The following is a 21,786-nucleotide window of genomic DNA, read 5'->3' as shown; positions in this document are numbered from 1 at the left end:
ATGCCTGTGGCCTGCTTTAGATTCTTCTCTAACCATAGATTTATGTTTGAGTACATTATCCAAACAGATATTCATACCACTAAAGTGAAGTAGTGTAAAGTCAATCTTTGGAAATCTTGTAGTTGGTTTTGTGACTTATCTACAGTTAAAACATTGCAATTACATTTATTAAATAAATATTTGAAGTATTTTTGGAATTGTTTTCATTAGAGGTCAATGAACAATTATGAGAACAATCTCATTTCAGTAAATAAATAATTTTTCATACATGACTTATCACTCTAGGGCTGTAAAGAAAGTAGAAGTATCTTGTAAGAAATATATAAAACAATAATGGAAATACAGAACGAGATTTTGAATATTGACAAAGGAGAGAGTCAAATTGGTTTCAGTCTATATTTACAATAGGTTTACAATTCCTCATTGAGTAGTCTGCTCTTCAAAAAATTAATATAGTGCCTCAGTACCCCAAGTCCTCCGCTGGCCTTGAAGAACCATGTCTAAATACATGGCGGTTTCTCATATAAAGTCACATAAGGTGTCTCTTTACATTGAAGTTGGTGGGACAGGGGTCCATGGTGATGATAATCTTGAATGGTTTGTGACTTCATATTGGTTCTCAACAATATCTGTAGTTGCCCCATGTTCATATAATGGAGATCCAGAAGATGGTGAGGAAACTCCATGGGAAAGAGATGAGTAATGAGCTGTAGATCCTCGTAAGTACTGGGAACCCAATCCATTAGAAATTCCTCCTGACTGAGAAACTGGTGCAATGGTGCTATTGCTTACGGACCACAAATTTGGATACTGACTGCAAAATTTAAAATTGTTAAAGTTAGAAATTTCTCCAGGATACTGTGTCTTACTATGGTAATTCTAATTACAATTTTACATGTTTGTATTATATTATGTATATTAATATGTGTTTTTATATATATATATATACATATATAATATATAATATGTGTGTGTTTAAATGTCATGTATATGATGTTATGCCTATGTCTAAATTGTAAAAAGAATTTAAAATTTGTCATTTTTCACAAAGATACATAATTTCATATAGGAGTATTTAATTTATTGTACTCAATGGTGGAGATTTATCAGAAGTTTCTGAGGTAAAACTGTTGTAGCTACCCATGCAAACAGCTGTGGGAAAATGAAAGCTGAGCTCTGATTGGTAACCATGGGAAACTAGAACAGTTCTTCTCTCAAACAGTTTTGATAAATCTCCCCCAATGAGTTAATACATGAGCTGGATGGATGGACAGATAGATAGGCACACAGATATTTACCTGGAATTATTTGAGGTTGCAGTGGTGTGGGTCATTGGGAGCATTCCGGTATGAGCAGGCATCTGAAGAGTAGACCAGTTATCATGTGACTGGAGCATAGACAGACAGGAAGATGAATTATCTTGTATCGTTGCTGAAAATAAAAATCCCATAATAATAGAAGCAAGAAAAAAGCTGCACAAAAAATCTGCATCTTTGCATCCATTGTTTACGCCATAAAAACCCCAAAAGGTACCCATTAAAGCATTATGCAGATACATAATATGGCAATTTATTCTTCTAAAATGTGTTATTTAATTTCTCATGTCTGATAAAAGAAAACATGTACAGGCAATCCCCTACATAAGAACACCCGACTTACAGATAACCTAGTTAAAGACGGACCCCTCTCCCCACTGTGACCTCCGGTGAAGTTCTCTGGATAGTCCCAGACTGCAATAATCAGCTGTAAAGTGTAATCTAAAATGAAGTGTTTCATCCAGGTAAAACAATTTTATATTCCTTTATTCATCATCTTTAAAAATGTACAAAGTTGTACATGTAGGTCCAAACACCTATGCGTTTTGTCTATTGTTTAAGCCTTACTCATGGTATATAGAGTAAGGCTTAAGCAATAGCCACAACACGTAGATGTTTGGACCTACATGTACACCTTTGTACATTTTTAAAGATGATAAATAAAGGAATATAAACTTGTTTTACCTGGATGTGCTACAAATAGATTACCTATGTATGAAGCCAGCTGCATGTGTGCACTCCGCCTCTGTGAGCCTCAACTACTTCAGGATAAGCCAGGGTATGTGAAATCCCCCTTTTTTATCTTGCTTTACTTTATTGATAATCCTTGGTCCAATTACAACAAAATTTTTGTCTGGATCTACAATTATAAATATATACAGTTTTGACTTACTTACAAATTCATCTTAAGAACTAACATAAAAGAGATAGTAAAGAATTTATTGCATCCCTCATTGATTTAAAATTGTAAATGGTACCCTCTTAAATCATTGGAACTTACTTGGAGAATTGTTTCTGTGAGAATATGGGTTTGGATATGGAGCTGTTCGATGATTCCGCAAGGAGGAGTATCGGTCACAGCCATGAGAAGAGGACAAAGCGATGGGGCCTCCAAATTGAGAATGTGGATTTGCAGGAGAACATAAAGATCCGGTGCCAGGAATGAGCCAGCTGCCTACTAAAGTAACAATAAAATCCATTAAGTTTTTGTGCAAAACATATTAAATTTACCTATAGATAATAATTTCAATCTATGAGATGTACACTTACTTTGTGAGTAGCTTTGTTGACCATCGATAGCTTCCTCCAAAAGTTCTTTGTGGTCACTTCTAAAAACAGACATTTTTTTATTACTTAGTCTTAAAAAATCAGCACAAAATCAATACAATGGATTAAAATCTATTCGTAAAGTTAGCCTGCCACCAAATTTACCCTAAACTCAAGTTTTGAGGCTGCAGGGGGGGATGTCACTTTAAACATCCCTATCTTTAATTTTATAGGACCTAGTAAAATAGTAAAGATAAGAATCTCCCCTTTCCAGATTGCATTAGGCTTGTGGTTCTGTGATCTACAGAACCAAAAATATGGAAAGTTAAAGACACAGTTTAAAATTTCAGCTGTAGATAAAAATCCAATTTTTATGTTTTTTTACTGCCTGATCCTGAGGCAAGACGAGATTATCTTTACGTGACATAAAAAACAAGTTTCTAGGTACTATAAAACCAAAAATAGAGGGGTCTGAAGCTACAATATCCATGCAACCCCTAAACTTGACTCTTCTCTACTCTATTCATTTTAACATTCATTTGGTGATGATTTTTTTATAGGTAAGATGGTGAGATTTCATATAAAAGAGGGAATTCTAGATAGATCATCCCCTACCATAGGGGGTTAGTTTAACTGGGATAAAACTTGGTGACGGGTTCCCATTAAAGGGTTTCTGTACTAATAGAATTAAATGGCATTTTATATCATTGTTATGTAAAGTCATTCCACTATCTTCTGCAGCAAAGCCTTATTATTTGCACTCTACAAAACACACCTGCACAGCAGCTGTTTTGGGACTAAAACATTCCTCTATTTCTAAGTGTCTTTTGTTTCTGCCTTTTGTACCAGGCAGATGCTGAACATAAGGGAACCTTTGGTTGCCCTCACATTGCTACAATTGAGTAAGTGTATGAGCGCACAGAAGTATATGAGTAGCAGAGTGACTAATAGGAAGAATGTGCTCCCCCAGGTTCATATAGTAAAACCATAAAAATGAAACACAAGATATACAGGATTGTAATAGAATCTGTATATCTAACCATCATTTCTTCTAATTATTTAAAGAGATGGGAGTAAAATGACTATTGCTTTAAATTTAGTTTGAGTCTGGAAGAGATATGCCCCAAGTCCACGAACCTATAAAAAAAACTGCAATAAAAGTCATACCTCTCTTTTGCATCCAGAAATGCCTTGGCGAAGGGATTGTGCTTTATTTTAAGAGCAGTAATCTAAAAAAGAGCAAAAAAAATGACATCTTTAAAACATTAGAGACGTTTTAAATGTGGAACACACATTCAGTTTCATAATTAGATCCTTTTATGACTAGGAATTAAAAGCAAAGAGTTAATGTTAAGTTAATGAGTAAAATAAAGTGTCCATGATAGGCACCTCTTCGTTCTGGTAGGCAGTCACAGCAATGAATTGGGTCTCAGGAAAGGAGTGGCTGGTGATCATTCTCTGGGGTCCACCAACCCTTACTATGTGAATTCGGGGTTCATATTTATGCAATGAGTTTAGCATAATCTGGAACAAAAAAATAATAATGAATGATCATTATTGTAAGAAATTACACAGTAAAAGCAGTGATTATTTCAAATACCATTACAATATAGAAAATTATTCTGATTATTTACCTGGCCTCCTCCATTCATTTTATTGGTGAGTTTGACTTTGCTAAAAGAAACTGGGTCCTTCATCCAATGGGCTCCAAAATTTGGGGAATCTGGATGAATGTAGACACAGCTGGGAGCTTGCGGTTCAGGTTTCCCCCCAGGAACCCATTCTCCATTGACATACTTCCATCGGTGGTTGTCTGCAGACACAAAATCCAGCAGGAACGTGTACATAGCATTAGGGTCTAGGCCAGACACACTCACTTTTAGCACAGGAAACATTCTCCTAAAAAGAAAAGGAAATACGTGATTACAGAAAAATTCTATATATTAACTTCAAAGTATGAATAATGAATTTAATAAGAGTCCTATAATATGCAGCATAGAGAAGATGAAATCCAGTACAGTAGATACAGTAGCACCAGCCAACAGGCGGCTTACCTTCTCTATGGGTGGGTGGGATGTACCTGAGTCTTTTTATCCAAAGACAAATAAAGTCATTGAAAAGGTGGCGTTAAAAAGGAAATGAACTATCCTCCCACTTTAATTTCCTTTGAGCTCAGTATCTTCCTTTGTCTTTAATTTGGGGTCAAACAACTCATCTGCCGGGAAGTAACTTTAATGACTTTGCTACTGAAGTAATACAATATCTCGAAGACCTTTCAGAACACCTTTATCAGCCATTCAGCCATACATGGATAGGTTTCTCAGATTATAGTTAGTTTACAGCCATACCTGTTCAGAAGCTTTTGACTCTAATGTATTCTATGATCTATAGGGCCTCATGTTCTTTCATGTGTTTTGGTTTGTATGAAACAGAATGTGTAACTGTGTATTATTATTGTGTAACGGTTTGTTATTATTATTATTGTATTTAAAACTATGTCATTGTTTGTGCATTTACTGGTAAGAGTGTTATAGGTTTAAAGTGTCATTAGTAACCATGCATCCATTTATGTTGGCAGAAGTTTTTCGCTGCAGTGCTCCTTTGGTTTATGACTGGCTTACAGCTCGTTTGTCACTAAAGGAGCATTCTAAATTTATATTGCACAAGAATTATTTCTACTATAAATATAACTATTTATCTGCATGCTATTGCAGTCACATAGTCTGACTGATAACTATTTTAATAGGCAATGTAAAATATGAAGTGTTATTAAGTATGAGTGCTATCATTTATAATATTTATATAATAATAGCACAAAATTATAGGGTGCATTAGCTATACATCAATTACAGGAATCGGTTTAAAAGCTGTACATATATATTGAATAGACAGTTGTAGAAAAAAACATGTCAGTGAATTATTGTTATACACTAGAATGAGTATGAACATAGCAACAACTTCACAAAGTAAAATAAACATTTCAAATGCAAGTTAGATAAATATTGTCAATTTTGTGACCAGTCCTACCTGCCATTTTTAGTGACAATCATCTCATTGGTAAGCTCCTTGAACCTCAACCAAAGGTCTTGGTCTTCCAAAGATACTTTGAGTTCTCTCTCTGTGGGATCCCCCTTCTCGCTGCCAGCTTGAAGCTCATTTTCCACTGCACTGAGAAGATGATCTACTCTGTACTGTAGGTTCTTTCCACAATTCTCAGTTGCACTTAAACTCATCCCTCAAGGTTGTTCCTCCACCAAGAATGAAAATGTTCTCCACAGATCCAAAAGTCTTATCAGTTTGCTGTCAATTGTCTGTGATCAGTAGATAATGTATTTGGAGATAGTAAATCCACTTGACCTCAGTAGCAAAGACTTCACCAATCAACATTACATTGCTTTACACTCCAATAAATAGTCATGCCCAAGGAGTGGTGACATCACTCACAGAGCAAAGAGAGCAGTGATTGGTTAGGGCTCCCTTTGATGTCCCTTTGTGAGAACTGTGATTGGTGAAGCCTTCACACTGTGATAATCTTCTGAAGTTAATTGCAAGTCAGAGGTACTTTATGCAAATCTCCAAATGTTTGCACCTTTATCAAAGACCAGTGCTGCAGTGAGGAAATGGTGTGAGAGGCCCAATAGCAATTAAGTAAGGACAACACCTGGCCAAAATTTTAATTTTAAATCTTTTTGTTAAAAGTTTTAAGTTGCCAAAAATCAACATCCAATTTCACAATTACCAAAACATTAGAAATAGAAAATGTAATTTCTAAATTCTGTGTGATTTTCCTTTAGATCTAAAGAGTTGAGATATCATGAGTGCAAATCTGACCTTTAGGATGTCCACCTATCTTCAGAATGAAGGCTCAACAGTGATAATTTAGTCATGTGCTAATGCAAGTAAATGCTGTTCCAAGAGGGTCCCTTAGGTTTCGATGCCTGTGATCAAAAAATGGTGGCAATTCCTAAAAGACATGCCATAACCATATAAAGTGGGAATAGCACATTTCATTCTACACATTTATTGAAGTGAACTAGTAGATAGTGTACAGACCTATTCTATTACTAGTAACTTTACTATTGCCTTAAACAAAGGCGCTTTAAGGGTATGTTTATCCATAGCAACATCCAAGTACCTTATAGTATTATCTTATAGTATATATCTTATTAGTATTTCAGCAGAAGCATAAATGTCATCTACACACTCTAGAAAATGATGTATGTATATTTACTTGCGTTATGCATTTTTATATCCAATGGAATTTGAGTTTATTTTGTGGGTTCTAACTATGGATATCCCCAACTCTTTGCAACGTAAGGTGAAATATCCAGCCAGATCTGAACGTGAAAAATAGATTGTCATATTATTGCCATAATTTCCATGGCATGCTATGATTACTCTCCTTGTGGAAGATGCATGAATCAAAGTGAATTTAGAGACAGCAACTTAGATCATATTTTTTATACTTTCTTCACATGTTTTGAAATTCACTGGAACATCCAGGTGAAAGTGATAGGACACAAAATTTATAACTGTAATTAACTTTGTGGGTCTTTTCCCATCTCCCAAAATAATGCATGTGAAAATAGTCTCTCTGTCTGTGTCTACCGTGTATGTGGTGGGGGTGGTTTATTACTTTCTGTGAGAATCTGTGGATGGAAAGGAGAAGGTGACAATGGACAGGAAACAGTTCAATGGGATCTCTTTAAACATTCCAGCCTCTCTACACACAAGCTGAAGATAAAAAGCAATGTAGTGTAAAACCTATGATTTTTTTGTTTTTTATGTGAAAGTATTGCAATACTTTCTGTTAAAAGTAGCAATAATTCATTTACTATGTTTTACAGAAGTGCTCTGCTATCATTGCTTATGAGTTTATATATTGTTTTATTATCATGGAAAAGTAGGGTATTTTCAGACAGGCAGACAACGTTTTTTCCCATGCTTTCATGGGTACAGACTAGCTTATGCAGCCCTACAAGTACTAATAGCTTTAGTGCTGGACATAGTTAAATTGATTCAATGCCGTTCATGTGGTTATGTGTTTGCTTCATAGAACTTCAAAGTTGTACAAAGCAGTAAAAAAAACTTTTAGAATTGTGTTGTGCCTTATTGTATCATATGCATTTAATTTGCCTCTGACAAATATCAAAGATTTTCAGAAAACTGCAGCTTGACGTATCCCGGACCCTCCATGTTTTCATAGTGTATAAATGCTAGTAAATGATTTATTCCTCAGGATTTTAAGATCCTGCTTGATATCCAAGAATGGAAATATTTTGCTAAAATCTAAATTTCTGACTTGATGTTTCAGAGCTCCTAGTCTTCTAGGAAATCCCATGCCGCATTCCCTCTCCCATTGAAAGCAGCCACCCAAAATTTTTTCTATGATTCTTTTTTTTCTATATAGGGCATTGGTTAAAAATCTGCTGCAGAAAGCTTGACAATGGATTTTGACCCTGTATTTTCCATTGTAAAATACTTCTGTGTGAACTATCCCTAATAATAATCATTATAGTCAATTTATCACATAAAATGGTCACAACTCAACCTTTCCTACTGAACTGCATTGCTGCTGCTTGTTTGTAAGGTAACCAACATACATTGTACAAGTGTTAGTGGAGCAGCTTGGAGCTTCAGAGCACGTGTCTGGTCACAATGTATACAGAGACATCAAAGAAGCCATTTGGATGAACCTTGGTGATTCTTAGAGGGATATCCCAGGAATAATCATAATGAATATTCACAAGGTTGATTAAAATATAAGCTTATGTATAATTACCGATATTTGTTATTTAAATTTTTGCTCCCCTTAGCAGAAAAATGCTGTGGACATACACTGTAATGGAGAATTAAAATGCTACTGGACCTTTATTCAGTCCATTGATTTTGTCCCTGTGGAGGAGACACAGGACAGAAGATGACCGCTGGTCACATGTCCACATCACATGTCCTGCACCTGCCTGGACAGGTCATGAAATCATCACTATGTTATTTGGTTGCTTGCAGTGTATTTGCCAGTTTAGTGGGAAGACATCATCGTAGTGGGGCAATGTGCAGTGATGGTAGTTATACATCATTACTATGGTAACAGAGCATGACAGTCTGTTATACCATCACTGGGAGCAGAGCTTAAGAGGGTGGAGCTGTTACTGAGAACTGGAATTGTAGTATCCTGTGGTGGCCATCTTAGTCATAACTCCGACTACTTTAGAAAGCCCATAAAACTCTGTGAATCATAAAAGCAAACTATTTAAGCTCTGTTTAATGAATACTGACATTGAGTTTTGTTGTATTCATTTATTTATAGTATTATGGGTTTTTATATCAGACGTTCATATTCCCAGAATACCCTTTAAAGTAAATGGATAGACTATCTGGGGGACATTTATCATATGCATCCACCTCTTGATGTATCGGGCAGGCTGCCGCCAGGTCCTAGCATAGAGATAAGCGCAGCCGGCAACTTTGCACATGTGAAAAGTCACCAGGGGCAGCAAGTGCGCTGGCGTGGTGACAATAACGCCCCGTGCCGGCCCACTCCCTGCAGGCCGAACCCTTCACTCAGCTGGCTATGCCCCCCTTCACACCCCACTGGCGTGAAGGTGGCGGATTGGGGCAAATAATTGCAAGTGCTAGCAAAAAGATGACATGACGTGGCGCACTGACGTGGGGCGCTGACGTGGAGCAGAGGTCCTGATAAATCTGCCCCTCTGTGTTTATTATGAAACTTGGTATTTAGATATATGTTGGCATTTCCATTTATTTTATACAGGACCTTAGAACTATTAGTATAGTTTATATAGCATTTATGGAAAGTTTCAAACCCCTAAAATGGTTTATAATTTCTAGATGTGGACTATATTCTTCAAAGAGGAAATATTCTGGGGAACAGCCTTGTGTTTGCATAGTTATGACCAACAGTTCCAAACCTTCAGTACCATGGGAAAGAGATAGATGGCTGCTAAATCAAACAAAAAAATTCTTAGAAGATACCTAACTTCTCAACAGTAGCATACATATTAATAATATGTATCTGTGTGTCATAAAACAAGAGGTCTCATATAAAAAGTGGAAAGTAATGAAATTCATTTTTTGGTCTTAGCTACTTTGGTTTGGCCCCAGCCTAGTCAGCACCTTCCAGTTTCTTTTAACTTTGGAATCGGAGCACTTTATCTGCTGGACACAGGTATGATGACTTTAACTACATCGATGCCAGGGACATAATGATGGCCCAAGGTTTTTTAATTAGTATTTTTTTTTGTTTTAGACCATAAGTAGGGTCTTATGGACTGTCTGTAAGTAATACTGACAGGGTTTGATATGCTGCACTACAATTTGAATACTTGAGAAAGCAAAGCAGAATATTCTGATAAATATCCCCCATGGTGTACATAAACAACATCTAAGAAGGGATAGGAAACACAATTTTTCCCAATCCTCTTTTAATCAATAAAATATAAACATTCATCATTAAAATGTATGTACCCTAAAATGGTGCCATTTAACTCAACCTGCAAAAAACAAAAAAAAAACATACAGCTAATGACTGAAAATGTAAAAGTTATGATCTGATGATGCTTAGACCTCTAGGGTGGTTGCTAACAGGTTAAAGGGACACCAAATTTTACCCCAGTAAACTACCAGTCCCTTTAGGCCCCCCATTTACCTATAAAACATCTTCTCCTTAGTCATGTCAAAATGAGCAGAAGAATCATATATCATATCAATTTTTCTGCACCTCTAGCTCCAAAAGGAAAGCCTACCAACTTTTAAACCTCGTAATCTATGTGGTTACACATCTCTGACACTCATTTGTTCTTCTGACTGTGCCCCAAATACATTAAGGTTGTGCGCCACCATATAACTGTATAAATCACTGCTAAAAATCAGGTGCAAAAAAAAGAAGTGTCAAAAATAATGAATGCTCACCATTGTGTCATATTAAAGATAGGAATCTCAGCTTTCAGATTATATCAGGTTTGTGATTCTGTGAGCTACAGAACCAGAGATACAGGCAGTTAAAGACATAGTTGGAAATGCCAGCTGCAGATTATGGTTTAGTTCTTACCTTTTTTAACTGCCTATTTCTTTAATTGTATATATTGCTGGTTCTGTTGCTCACAGGTTCTTATTTATATATTTAATAAGAACCTCCAAAACATGTTTCTAGTTACTATAGAACCTAAGAACCTCTGAAGTGATGCTCCTCCCGCAGCCTTTAAATGTGACTTAACTAAGGTAAAATATGACTCTTCTTATTTTCACATGACCCTGGAGGAGATGTAAGCAGGTGAGGCTAGAAAGGATATTTCATTATCTACCTGAGGGGGCCAGTAATTTAAGAGGGTAAAATCTGGTAATTGGAGTTCTTTTGCCCTTTTCCTGCATTTGGATGTTCCTGAATGTCATGTTGTGGCAGGGGAAGTATGAAAAGGGCTCACAGGCTGAACCCTCTTCATACTTAATGGGTATCTGCTGCATAATGCAGCAAATACCAATCACTAGAGGAATTTAACGATTCAAATGCTGGCATCAAAGATCTATTAAAATCTATTAAAACAAAATAGAACCTATATAAATTTGGATGTATAAGGCCTGCGAGCCCTCTTCATATACCCACTGGCGCACCATGGGGAATGCCATGGTGGGCCAAGGGGTTAAATACTGTCAGCTGGAAGGACAATTTAGGAAAAACTAAAAATTCTTCCAGCACAAGCAGATTCTTCGTTAAAAGTAGCGTTTATTCTTTCACATCACAAGGTAAAAACACATTTACAGACGCGTTCCGAGCAACATATTAAATAGGAAATAGTACTATGAGACAGCCAATTAGGGAAACATTAGAGAATGACATCACATAAGGGAGGGGAAAGACATGAGTGAGAATAAGTTAAACTTTGGGTTGGATTGACAGATAACCATACTAAACCATGATCGATTAATAGGACGATTATAATATATAATACTTGGCAATGTTACAAAATATTGCAGTATATCCCAACAAATACTGACTAACAAGACATTCATTAACACCTGTGGGCACAAGGATGCAAAAGTACGTCCTCGCGGGAAGATACTTCCCGCACAGGGACGTACTATAGCGTCCCGCTTCTGGATCGGATCCCCCTTGCTACTTACCCGGGATCCAATTCACTTATGGGCAGCCCCGAGGTGCCCGATCTCCCCAGCAGTCAGATTCCTTTCCAGGTCTGACTGTAAACTGTCTGCACATGCGTCTGCATGCTCAGACAGTTTACAATGCTCTACAATGAATAAGTATTGTAGAGCAGTGTATTGGACTTGAACCAGCGATCAAATCAAGGAGTATTACAGTTGATATATTTAGAAATCCTGTAATATTTCTGGGTATTATTAGAAAAATAAATATTTGTTATGTCTACAAAATTATAGGTCTTATAGGACATTTTTGTCAGAGCAATTCCTTTTTGAACGAATAAATTCGCCTTTGGGTAGATATTTTATAACATGGAAAGGATGGCAAAAATCTGTATGTAAAATAGAATTAACAGAAGTTGGTTTATGATATGTAGTTACAACAATCTTATTCTGAGATATCTTGAATGTTAAATCAAGGAAGGGACTGTTAATGGATCAATATGGGCAGTTAATGATAAAGTATAATTGTTATCATTCATATGTGTGATGAGGTTCTGGGCATCTCATCGACGACCCCCCCCCCCCCCCCCCAAATAATGAGGAGGTTGTTGATGTAACGGCCATACCACATCTCCAAAGAATTTTCTGTGAAAATAAATTATTCTTCCCATCAACTCATAAAAATATTCGCCAGGGAAGGTAAAAATTTTGCCCCTATGCGGGCTCCATGGATCTGTAAATAATAATTGCCATTGAACATAAATAATAAAAGTTGTAAAAGAAATACTACTGCCATAACCAAAAACTCTTTTATTTTGTCCTGATACAGGCTATGTTTTTTGAGAACATCTGTAAGTGCTACGATGGCTAAAAGACAATTTGTTGAGTAAAAAAAAGACCTTCATACAGCTCTGTACACAGAAAAATAAAAAAAAAGGGTGGGGAGCAAGAAATGGAAACAGAAAATAAAAAAAAGCTTGATAACCCATAAGAATAAATTTACAAATCGTTTGATTCCTTCGAACACTTGACACTTTAGACTTATTCCTGCAATTCAGGACATGCAAAATCGAGGGATGTCTGCCTCACAGGAATCCCAGCATCACTATGGTCTTTTAAATGCAGACAAACATTGGGCACTACATCCACACTTCTTAGCAAAGTGCCTCAGCCTTTCTGAATAACAATGAGATGAGGACGGCTTCTATGTTTAGAAATCAGTCTCTAATTACTTCTGAGACGTGCACTTCCTTCCTTTGGACCACAAGATTTCTTTCCTTCTCTAAATTCCACTAGCTCCAGTTTACCAAATGAACATTTTACATCTTTTGGAGTTATCATTTGTTCACTTTTTATTACACAAAAGAGCATGAGAGATGCTGATCTACAGCACATCGATTCGGTTTTTGTGTGTTTCACTGTTTGAGTTCTTAACCCCTTCAGGACTCAGGACTCCGCATATTTTGGCCTCTAGGACACGGCCCCATTTTTCAAATCTGCCCTGTGTCACTTTAAGTGATTATAGTTTTGGAATGCTTTAACATATCCCGGGGATTTTGAGATTGTTTTCCCCTGACATATTGTACTTCAAATTAGTTTAAAAATTTGGTTGATATCTTTTGTGTTTAGTTATGAAAACAACGGAAATTTGGAAAAAATTCCGAAAAATAATTTTTTTCAAAGTTGTTAATTCTTTACATTTGAAGCAGATAGTCAAATCACCCAAATTAATTCATAACTTACATTTACCAAACATCTGCTTTATGTTGCTTTGTTTTTCTAAGATTCCACATATTTTACTAGAATGTTATGGGGCTAAGTTCCATTTTTCACATCTTTTGGAAAAACAGCAAACCCCGTTTTTAAAGGGACCTGCTCAACTTTCAATTGGCTGTGAGACGCCTAAATAATGGCTAGACTCATAAATTACCCGATTATGGAAACTACACAAGGGTTTGTTAACCTTTTAGGTGTTTTATAGGGGTTAATACAAAATGGAGGTGCAGTCTACAAATTGTAATATTTTTGGACAATACATTCATTTTGGGCAGAAAATTAAACATTCACAATAGATTAAATAAAAATCAATGTTTGATACCCAATTTCTTACGAGTGTACCAAAACCCCATGTGTGGTTGTATCCTGCTGTATGGGCACACGGCTGACCATAGAATAGAAGGAGTGCCTTTCAGAGCAGATTTGCCTTGTCAAATTGTACAGGCTGCAATTTTTTTATTTTTTTTTATTTTGGACATATAGGGGCTTATTTTATTGCCATATGAGATGCACTTTTCTGGTACACAATATTGGGGAATCTATAGTTAATTGATAAGATTTTATTAACTGTTTGTGGAAAAAATAAAAATCATAAATTTTTGGTAAGATTTTTTTTAATTCTGTTTTTTTGGCCTTTACCATATCATAAAAATAGTATATTATTTTTATTCTGTGGGTCACCACAATTACAAAAATACCTCATTTATATAGATTTTTTTATTTTTACCCCAATTTTACTGAATAAAAACTAATTTGGAGAAAATGTAATTTTAGCATCTCCTTGTTTTCAGATGCATAACTTATTTATTTTTCCGCTGACAAATCTGGTGAAGGGCTTATTTTATGTGTGAAGAGTTGTTATTTTTAGTGGTCTTATTGTGGAGTGTAACATTTTTTAAACACTTTTTGGAGCAATTTTTAAATGGTATTAATTAAAAATGATCTACTTTCTGAAAGTTTTGGGGGTCTTTTTTGCGGCGTTTGACATGTGGGTCCAGTAATGATTCTTTTTTAATATACAGATTGTTACAGAAGTGCATATACCAAATATGTGTGTGTGTTTGGGTATTTGTGCCCAAATTTTTTTTATTTTTTTACTTATACAAACTTGGACTTGAAGAAGTAAGCAATAAAGCTAGTCACCACTGCCCCACACGGCAATTATGTATCAGACAAGCTAATGGCCTCGCAATCAAATGGAAAATCAGGTATGTATAGCAAGATGCCACCAAATTTAAAACTTAACTTTTAATTGATAACTTATCATATAAAATATGTATTTGCAACAATTTAAAAACAATAACCTAGTATAGTAAGCACATTTTCTGTGTCTCACAGCCACCAAAATCACAATAGTCACAATTTTGCATAATCAAGGGCAAATAACATATGGGATATAAGAAGAAACAGGTTTGATCTCACCAGTCTTCATACGGGAGAACCGAAGTTCAAGGGAACCATGTAAACTTGGACTTGAACTAGCAATGCTCTGATCACTGGTTCAAGTCCAATACAGCTCACGCAAAATGAAGCGTAGTGCCTGGGGGGTGGCTACCTTCCATTACTGTACTTCAATAATCAATTAGACGGGAGAATTTTCAGTGGTTCTACACCAGTTTTCTGCAAATTTCCATGAGTGACCAATGAAAAATTTACCTGACTTTCTGTCCGTGGGCACTGATCCATTATAGAGTATTGCATTTACAGCAGTGGTGTGCTGATCGATCAAAGAACTAATGCATGTAGGGTAGTGTACCAGTTTCTGACCGGGTGCGGGTTTGTCTCAAATCCCCTGCTGTTAACGCAAAGTTGTCAGCGCCATTTAAATGTCTAAGCCCCGCACACCGACAGCAGCATGCTGGTGGCTCAATTTGCTGCCATTTTGGGGTGGATCGCTGCTTTCTGATAACATCACCGTAAGCAATGATCCTCCACAAAATGGTTGGGCGCAGTGCTGCCCACAGTAGTTTAAATGCGACTTTGCCAGCAACATTTAAACAGTAAACACCCGCAACCAGTGATGACACGGATTACGAGTGTCACTGGTGTGAGGTCTGGGTTTGATACCCGAACCTGGATCCAACAGTTTTTTTTAATTTTGATTCCACTGAACCTGATGGGTCCCCTCAACACTATACATAACATATTCAACATTTCCAATAACATTGATTAGAATTATAACAGCTCATTCTCTAAATATTGATTATTATAATTGCTGCAACACTATAGAAACTACATTGGAAAAACTTAGCTCTACTCCCTTTATTTGAGATAAGCAATTCATATTATATAACATATTGTTCACATTATGTATTTTGTTAAATCTGTCAGTGTTAAAGCACTCTGTGGCATATTTACTAAGAACAGTGCAAAATGCACAAGGTGTAGTTTGCCTGAGTAGTGTGCAGGGTGCACCAAGCAGTGCAAGCAGTTTGCACGGCAAACTGGCTCACGGCCATTAGTAAATGTGGGCCTCTGTTTTCCAATCTAGTAACCTTTATGTATGAACGGCTTACTATGCCATCCGCAAGGAACCACACACACAAGGGAACAACAATATCGTATATGGTTGTGCTTCACTATTTCCTTAATAAGGTTCCAAACACAGAGAGATAATCCCATTTTTTACATTGTGCGAGATAGAGATCACCGGGGTATCCACTAAAAGTTTGCTTAGATGACAAAAATACCAACACCATCATTTAATAATTCATTTAGGGTCTCGGAAAACACTGGAATAGGATTGTCAGGAAGGTACTTATAGGTGACACTGTCCAGTAATAATATTTCAGTTCGGTTTCATACATTACTCTAGACATAACGACAGTACCTGCCTTGTATGCCATCGTATTGATCCATGTTGTCCTTTAATTCCTACAGTGCTCAAAGCTGTTTCTCATTCAAATTATGAGTGTTTATACAACTTTTTAAATCCAAGCTCAATCACTTCTTGAAATTTGTCCATAACATTGTCCCAAGATTGGGGAGGATAAAAGTAGAAATTAGACATATTAAATATCCTTTGCTGTATGTCTTCCTGTTAAAAGGTTAAAAGTGCCATCTGGTCTGTAAAGTTAAATATATAATTTCTTGAACGGTATACCTCATCTCTTCTTGTGAATCCATTTCCAATGTTAAAAATACCTTTTCCCTGTGAGACCTTTAATGAATTCATTTATATTTTTCAACATAGAGAATAGGTCAAAGTCACTTGGTTCTTAGTAAATTATGTATCTCTTTAAAAATAGACATATTTTATTGGGACAATTGTTAATCTTAGATGAAACATGTTTTTTTTATGTGTAATTAGTCCAGAACTTGTTTTGTCTTGACACCTGGAACAGAAGAAAATCTCAGGATAGCAATTCATGCCATTGTATAAAGCAGGGTATCTCAGACTCACCCTATTGTGACCTAAACTGAATATGATTGTGCCTGGAACTTAGCAGTGATTAAAGTCTGTGGGGAAGTCAGTGAAGCAGATTTACTAATATTGGCTAAAACATAATTGATGTAAACATGGACAGGCAGCCAAGATGTACCAAATCAATTCCAGTCATTCATCCTGGATTCCTGGATCATAAAGTTGGTGCACATTTGTTACCAATTTTTTGAGAAATTATGGAACATTTTTTTTATTAGCAGTCACTAGTGAATTTTAATCTATACCCTCTTCCCCAATCAGTCACACCTTTGCTGTCAGTCCTTTAACCCCTTAAGGACGGAGGGTTTTTCGGCTAATTTGTCGCTCTCCAACTTCAAAAATCCATAACTTTTTCATTTTTACGTGTACAGACCTGTGTGAGGGCTTATTTTGTGCGTAACAAATTTTACTTTCCCGTAATGTTATTTATTTTAACATGCCGTGTACTGCGAAGCTGAAAAAAAATTCCAAATGTGGAAAAATTGAAAAAAAACCGCACGTGTGTCACGTTCTTGTGGGCTCAGTTTTTACGACTTTCACTCTTCGCTCCAAATAACACGCCTACTTTATTCTTTGGTTCAGTGCGATCGCGGTGATACCAAATTTATATAGGTTTTATTGTGTTTTAATACATTTTCAAAAATTAAACGAATGTGTACAAAAAAGAAAAAAAAATTTTTCCATCTTCTGACGCTAATAACTTTTTCATACTTTGGCGCACGGAAATGTGTGAGGGGTCATTTTTTGCGAAATGAGGCGACGTTTTCATTGCTAGCATTTTGAGGTCTGTGCGACATTTTGATCATTTTTTATTTCATTTTTTATGTTATGTAAAAAGGTGTAAAAGTCGCATTTCGGACATTTGGGCGCCATTTCCCGCCTCGGAGGTCACCGCCGGCCGTAACCGTTTTTATATTTTGATAGATCGGGCATTTTGGGACGCGGCGATACCTAATATGTCTGTGATTTTTACTGTTTGTTATGTTTTATATCCGTTCTAGGGAAAGGGGGGTGATTTGAACTTTTAATATTTTATTAATTTTTTTTATTTTTTAAACTTTTTTTTTTCTTTTTTTTTTCACTATTTTTTAGACCATCTAGGGTACATTAACCCTAGATGGTCAGATCGCTCCTACCATATACTGCAATACTACAGTATTGCAATATATGGCGTTTTTGCAGGTCTTACATTACAATGAGCCACTGGCTCATTGTAACGAACCTGCATAAACCATGTAGCCTCGTGTCAAAAGAAGACCCGAGGCTACCATGGTAACCGATCGCCGCCCCCCGATGACGTTCGGGGGCGTGGCGATCGAAAAAAAGATGGCGGCGCCCGCGCGCCGCCGTCTTTTAAACGCCGCCCGCGACTTTGCGGGCGCCGTTTAGAGGGTTAATAGCCGCGATCGGTGCAAGCACCGACCGCGGTTATTAGCGGTGGGGGTTTTGTGCAAAATGCAAAAACCCCCACCTCTGTATGAAGAGGACTCAGCCCGTGAGCCCTCTTCATACATCCCTTATACCTCTGCGCCGTAGAGCTACGGCGCAGAGCGTTAAGGGGTTAAACATTAAGTGACCATCCTGTTTTGGGCCAAAATGCCCACCCACATAGTCCTGTTTTTTGGGAGTTAAGGTTATTTTGTGATGGCACCGTGTTAGGATATGTGACGGTTTGACGTTTTCATTGATTTTTATTGTTCAACAATTTAATTTTGTTCTTAGCAATGTGGTTTATTTTCTTTTTATGCCTTTTACTGTGGAGATCAAATATCATGCAATCTATGTACATGGACATTGCAATAGCTAAATGTTTATTGTTTTATATATTTTTTGTTTGTCCAACTTTTATTAACCCCTTACGGACATATGAATTATCAGTACGTGACACATCGGTAACAGTGAGCCCTCTCCATATAGGCTAGGTGATAGCTGCATACTGCAACAAACACCTACCGATAACCACTGTGATCAGTGCTAGATCGGATCGTGGGTATTTTCCTTTTGATTGCCGCCGCCAAAGCTGCTGGCAGCAGTCAACGCCTGGCAGCGCTTAGGATCTTGGTTTAGTTAGTCGCTCTCTGTGAAGTTATCATCATCTTTATAAGACTCTGTATTTTAAGTAGATCTGTTACAATGTACTAGTGGCACATTGTAACAGATGATGTGTTAAATCCCTATATACTGACATACTGTAGTATTGGAGCATATGGTCTGATTAATCAGACAACCTAGAGTTAAACTACCCTAGGAAGTCTGACATATGCTCGCCAAGTTGTCAAGGGGTTAAATGATTGTCTAGCTGCAGCAAAAAAATTATGGTAAAATATCTAATTTCCACCCAAAAATTAGGTTTCCTAGCTATTCATCACAGTAATCTAGATATCTTATTCATGGCTTACAGGTAAAGGTAAAGAACTAGATCATCCCCTGCTACCCGATGCCATTTTGTAGCACAATTGCTTTTCATTCCTCACCCAATTTTGACCCAAAAAAATGGGAAAAACAATTGACTCGAGTATAAGCCAAGGGTAGGAAATGCCTTCCCCCAGTATATATCCAGAAGCCCCTTGTCCCTAGTATAAAGCTTGCAGCCTCTGACCCTCAGTATATAGCCTGCAGCCTCTGAACCCCAGTGTATAGCCTGAAGTCTCTGCCCCCCCCCGTATAAAGCCTGAAGCCTCTGCCCCCCCGTATATAGCCAGGAACCCCGTGCCCCCCAGTATACAGCCAGCAGCCCCTGCCCCCCAGTATACAGCCTGCAGCCCCTGCTCCCCAGTATACAGCTTGCAGCCTATGCCCCCCAGTATACATCCTGCAGCCCCTGCCCCCCAGTATATACCCTGCAGCCCCCTGTCCCTACTATACAGCCTGTAACCCCAGTATACAGCCCCTCACCGATGCCCAGCTTTTAAGAAAAAAAAAAGTGTACACCCCCCTGGCAGGTCCTTTTCTAACCATCGTTGTTCTGGCTCCAGTTCCCTCTCTCTGTGCGGTGCCGTCACTCAAGCTGTGTTGTCAGCGAGCCGCTAACGTCACGACTAGAGCGATGGCACTGCACTCACCTTCCGACGCCCCACTCCTGGCAGGGCTTTTTCTAGCCATTTATGTTCTGGATCTGGATCCCTCTCTCCGTCCGGTGCTGTTGCTTGAGCTGTGACATCAGCTACTCGCTGACATTCTAGTGTGTGTGTCGCCATCGGCACACACATTATGATGTCAGCGAGCCGCTGACGTCACGACTAGAACGACAGCATCGCACGGAGAGAGGGGGCAAGTGCTGGGATATCAATGGCTAGAAAAGGAGTTTCTAGCCAAATATTAGGCTGAAAAACTCAGCTTATACTCAAATATATATGGTATATATTTTTCATTGTATCACCACTTTCTGAAGATGCTGTGTAAGCTGTCATTTTTTGCAGGACAAGCTTTTATTTTCATTTATACCAATATTGGGATAGTATGACATTTTGATCCCTTTTTATTAAAATTTTCATATGTGGCTAAATAGTACTGATTCAAGCATTGGGATGCTTTTTTGCTATTACAGGGTGTACCTCAGGGAATAATACCATATATACAAAGAATGTGCTGAAAAATTCAAACTCGGCTTGTACTCGAGTAAAAAAAAAGTGAAATAAGTGAAAACTCACCTTTCCGGCACCCCCAACAGGTCTTCTCCACGATCTGTCTGGCAGTGGCGGCAGGTCCCGGCAACATCACAGGTTCTGACCGGGCTGCAATAGTATTGTGTGTGTCCACAGCCGAAACACACTCTGATGTCAGCAGCGGCTGACATCAGAGCTGTGGGGCGCACGAACCTTCTGCCATACAGATAGAACAGAAGACCTGCGGGGGGCGCCGGAAAGGTGTGTTTTCACTTATTTTTTTTTATGAATTTGGGAAACTCGGACAGCTGGATGTAAAATGGGACAGGGGGTTGCTGGCTGCTATTTACTGGGGGGGGTTGCTGGCTGCTATATACTAGGGGGCTATTGGCTTCTATATAGGGGGGGCTGCTATATAATGGGGGGGCTGCTGGCTGCTATATCCTGAGTGTGCTGCTGGCTACTATATCCTGGGGGGACTGATGGCTGCTATATCCTCGGGGGGCTGCTGGCTGCTATATCCTGGGGAGAGGGCTGCTGGCTGCTATATACTGGGGGGCAGGTACTGGCTGCAATATACTCGGGGGCAGGCACTGATTGTCTATATTGTGTCTTTCTCTGTCAGGGTCTAATTTAGACTATTCTATGACTAGGCTAAGAGACTGTCAGCTATCATGGCAGTAAATTGATGCCCCCCAAATAAGGCCATAGGGGGTAACAATCCCAGCCAATACAGCAGCACATCATTATGCAGAGAATGTTTGTCTATTTGTAACCACCTTAAAGGGAACCTACCACCACGATTCTACCTATAAAGGTAGAACGGGTGGTAGCTGGATGTAAGGGACGCGAGGATAGTTCTTTTTAGAGCTAATCCTCATGTCCCCGCTAACTTTTGGTAAACTTTCCTCAGGCCCGCGGCTGAGGAGCCACAGCTCCGAGGCCGGAGCTACTGCGTATGCGCAGAAGCCGGCTTGTTGGACAAGCGCGCACAGCTACGAGGAGCTGCGCCCCGCACACATCAGGGTAGGAGGAGTAACGTGTGCTATCCTCATGTCCCTTACATCCACCTACCACCCGTTCTACCTTTATAGGTAGAATTGTGGTGGTAGGTTCCCTTTAAGGTTATTTTTTTTTAATTATATTTACCAAGACAGAGCATGTCATCTGCACTTCTTTCATGGATAGAGGAACAGATTCAATGTCTGCATGCATTTTCTTGTTTTCTCGATGACAACTAGAGAAAGAGATCAAAGAAATAGTTTAAATTCATATGTAA

The 21,786-nt window shown here is 38.0% G+C and overlaps 1 protein-coding gene across 3 annotated transcripts; it reads right to left on the bottom strand.

The window, feature by feature from the left end:
- Positions 1–382: 382 nt before the first annotated feature.
- Positions 383–20,072, bottom strand: LOC140121563 (T-box transcription factor T). 3 transcript variants are annotated; one of them, XM_072141280.1, is made up of 9 exons: positions 19,858–20,072; positions 5,610–5,893; positions 4,217–4,481; positions 3,972–4,106; positions 3,750–3,811; positions 2,586–2,644; positions 2,317–2,493; positions 1,299–1,431; positions 383–814 (listed from the first exon to the last, which is right to left on the bottom strand). In XM_072141280.1, the coding sequence occupies exons 2-9, from the start codon at positions 5,813–5,815 to the stop codon at positions 547–549; spliced, it is 1,305 nt and encodes a 434-aa protein (XP_071997381.1). In that variant the 5' UTR covers positions 5,816–5,893; positions 19,858–20,072; the 3' UTR covers positions 383–546. The 3 variants fall into 3 exon arrangements, with proteins under 3 accessions (XP_071997381.1, XP_071997382.1, XP_071997383.1); XM_072141281.1 differs by lacking the exon at positions 19,858–20,072 and adding an exon at positions 6,414–6,695; XM_072141282.1 differs by lacking the exon at positions 5,610–5,893.
- Positions 20,073–21,786: the final 1,714 nt, after the last annotated feature.

The sequence above is a fragment of the Engystomops pustulosus genome, chromosome 3 (genome assembly GCF_040894005.1).
Source record: "Engystomops pustulosus chromosome 3, aEngPut4.maternal, whole genome shotgun sequence".
NCBI classification, from domain to species: domain Eukaryota; kingdom Metazoa; phylum Chordata; class Amphibia; order Anura; family Leptodactylidae; genus Engystomops; species Engystomops pustulosus.
This window is presented reverse-complemented; position numbering and strand designations above follow the sequence as displayed.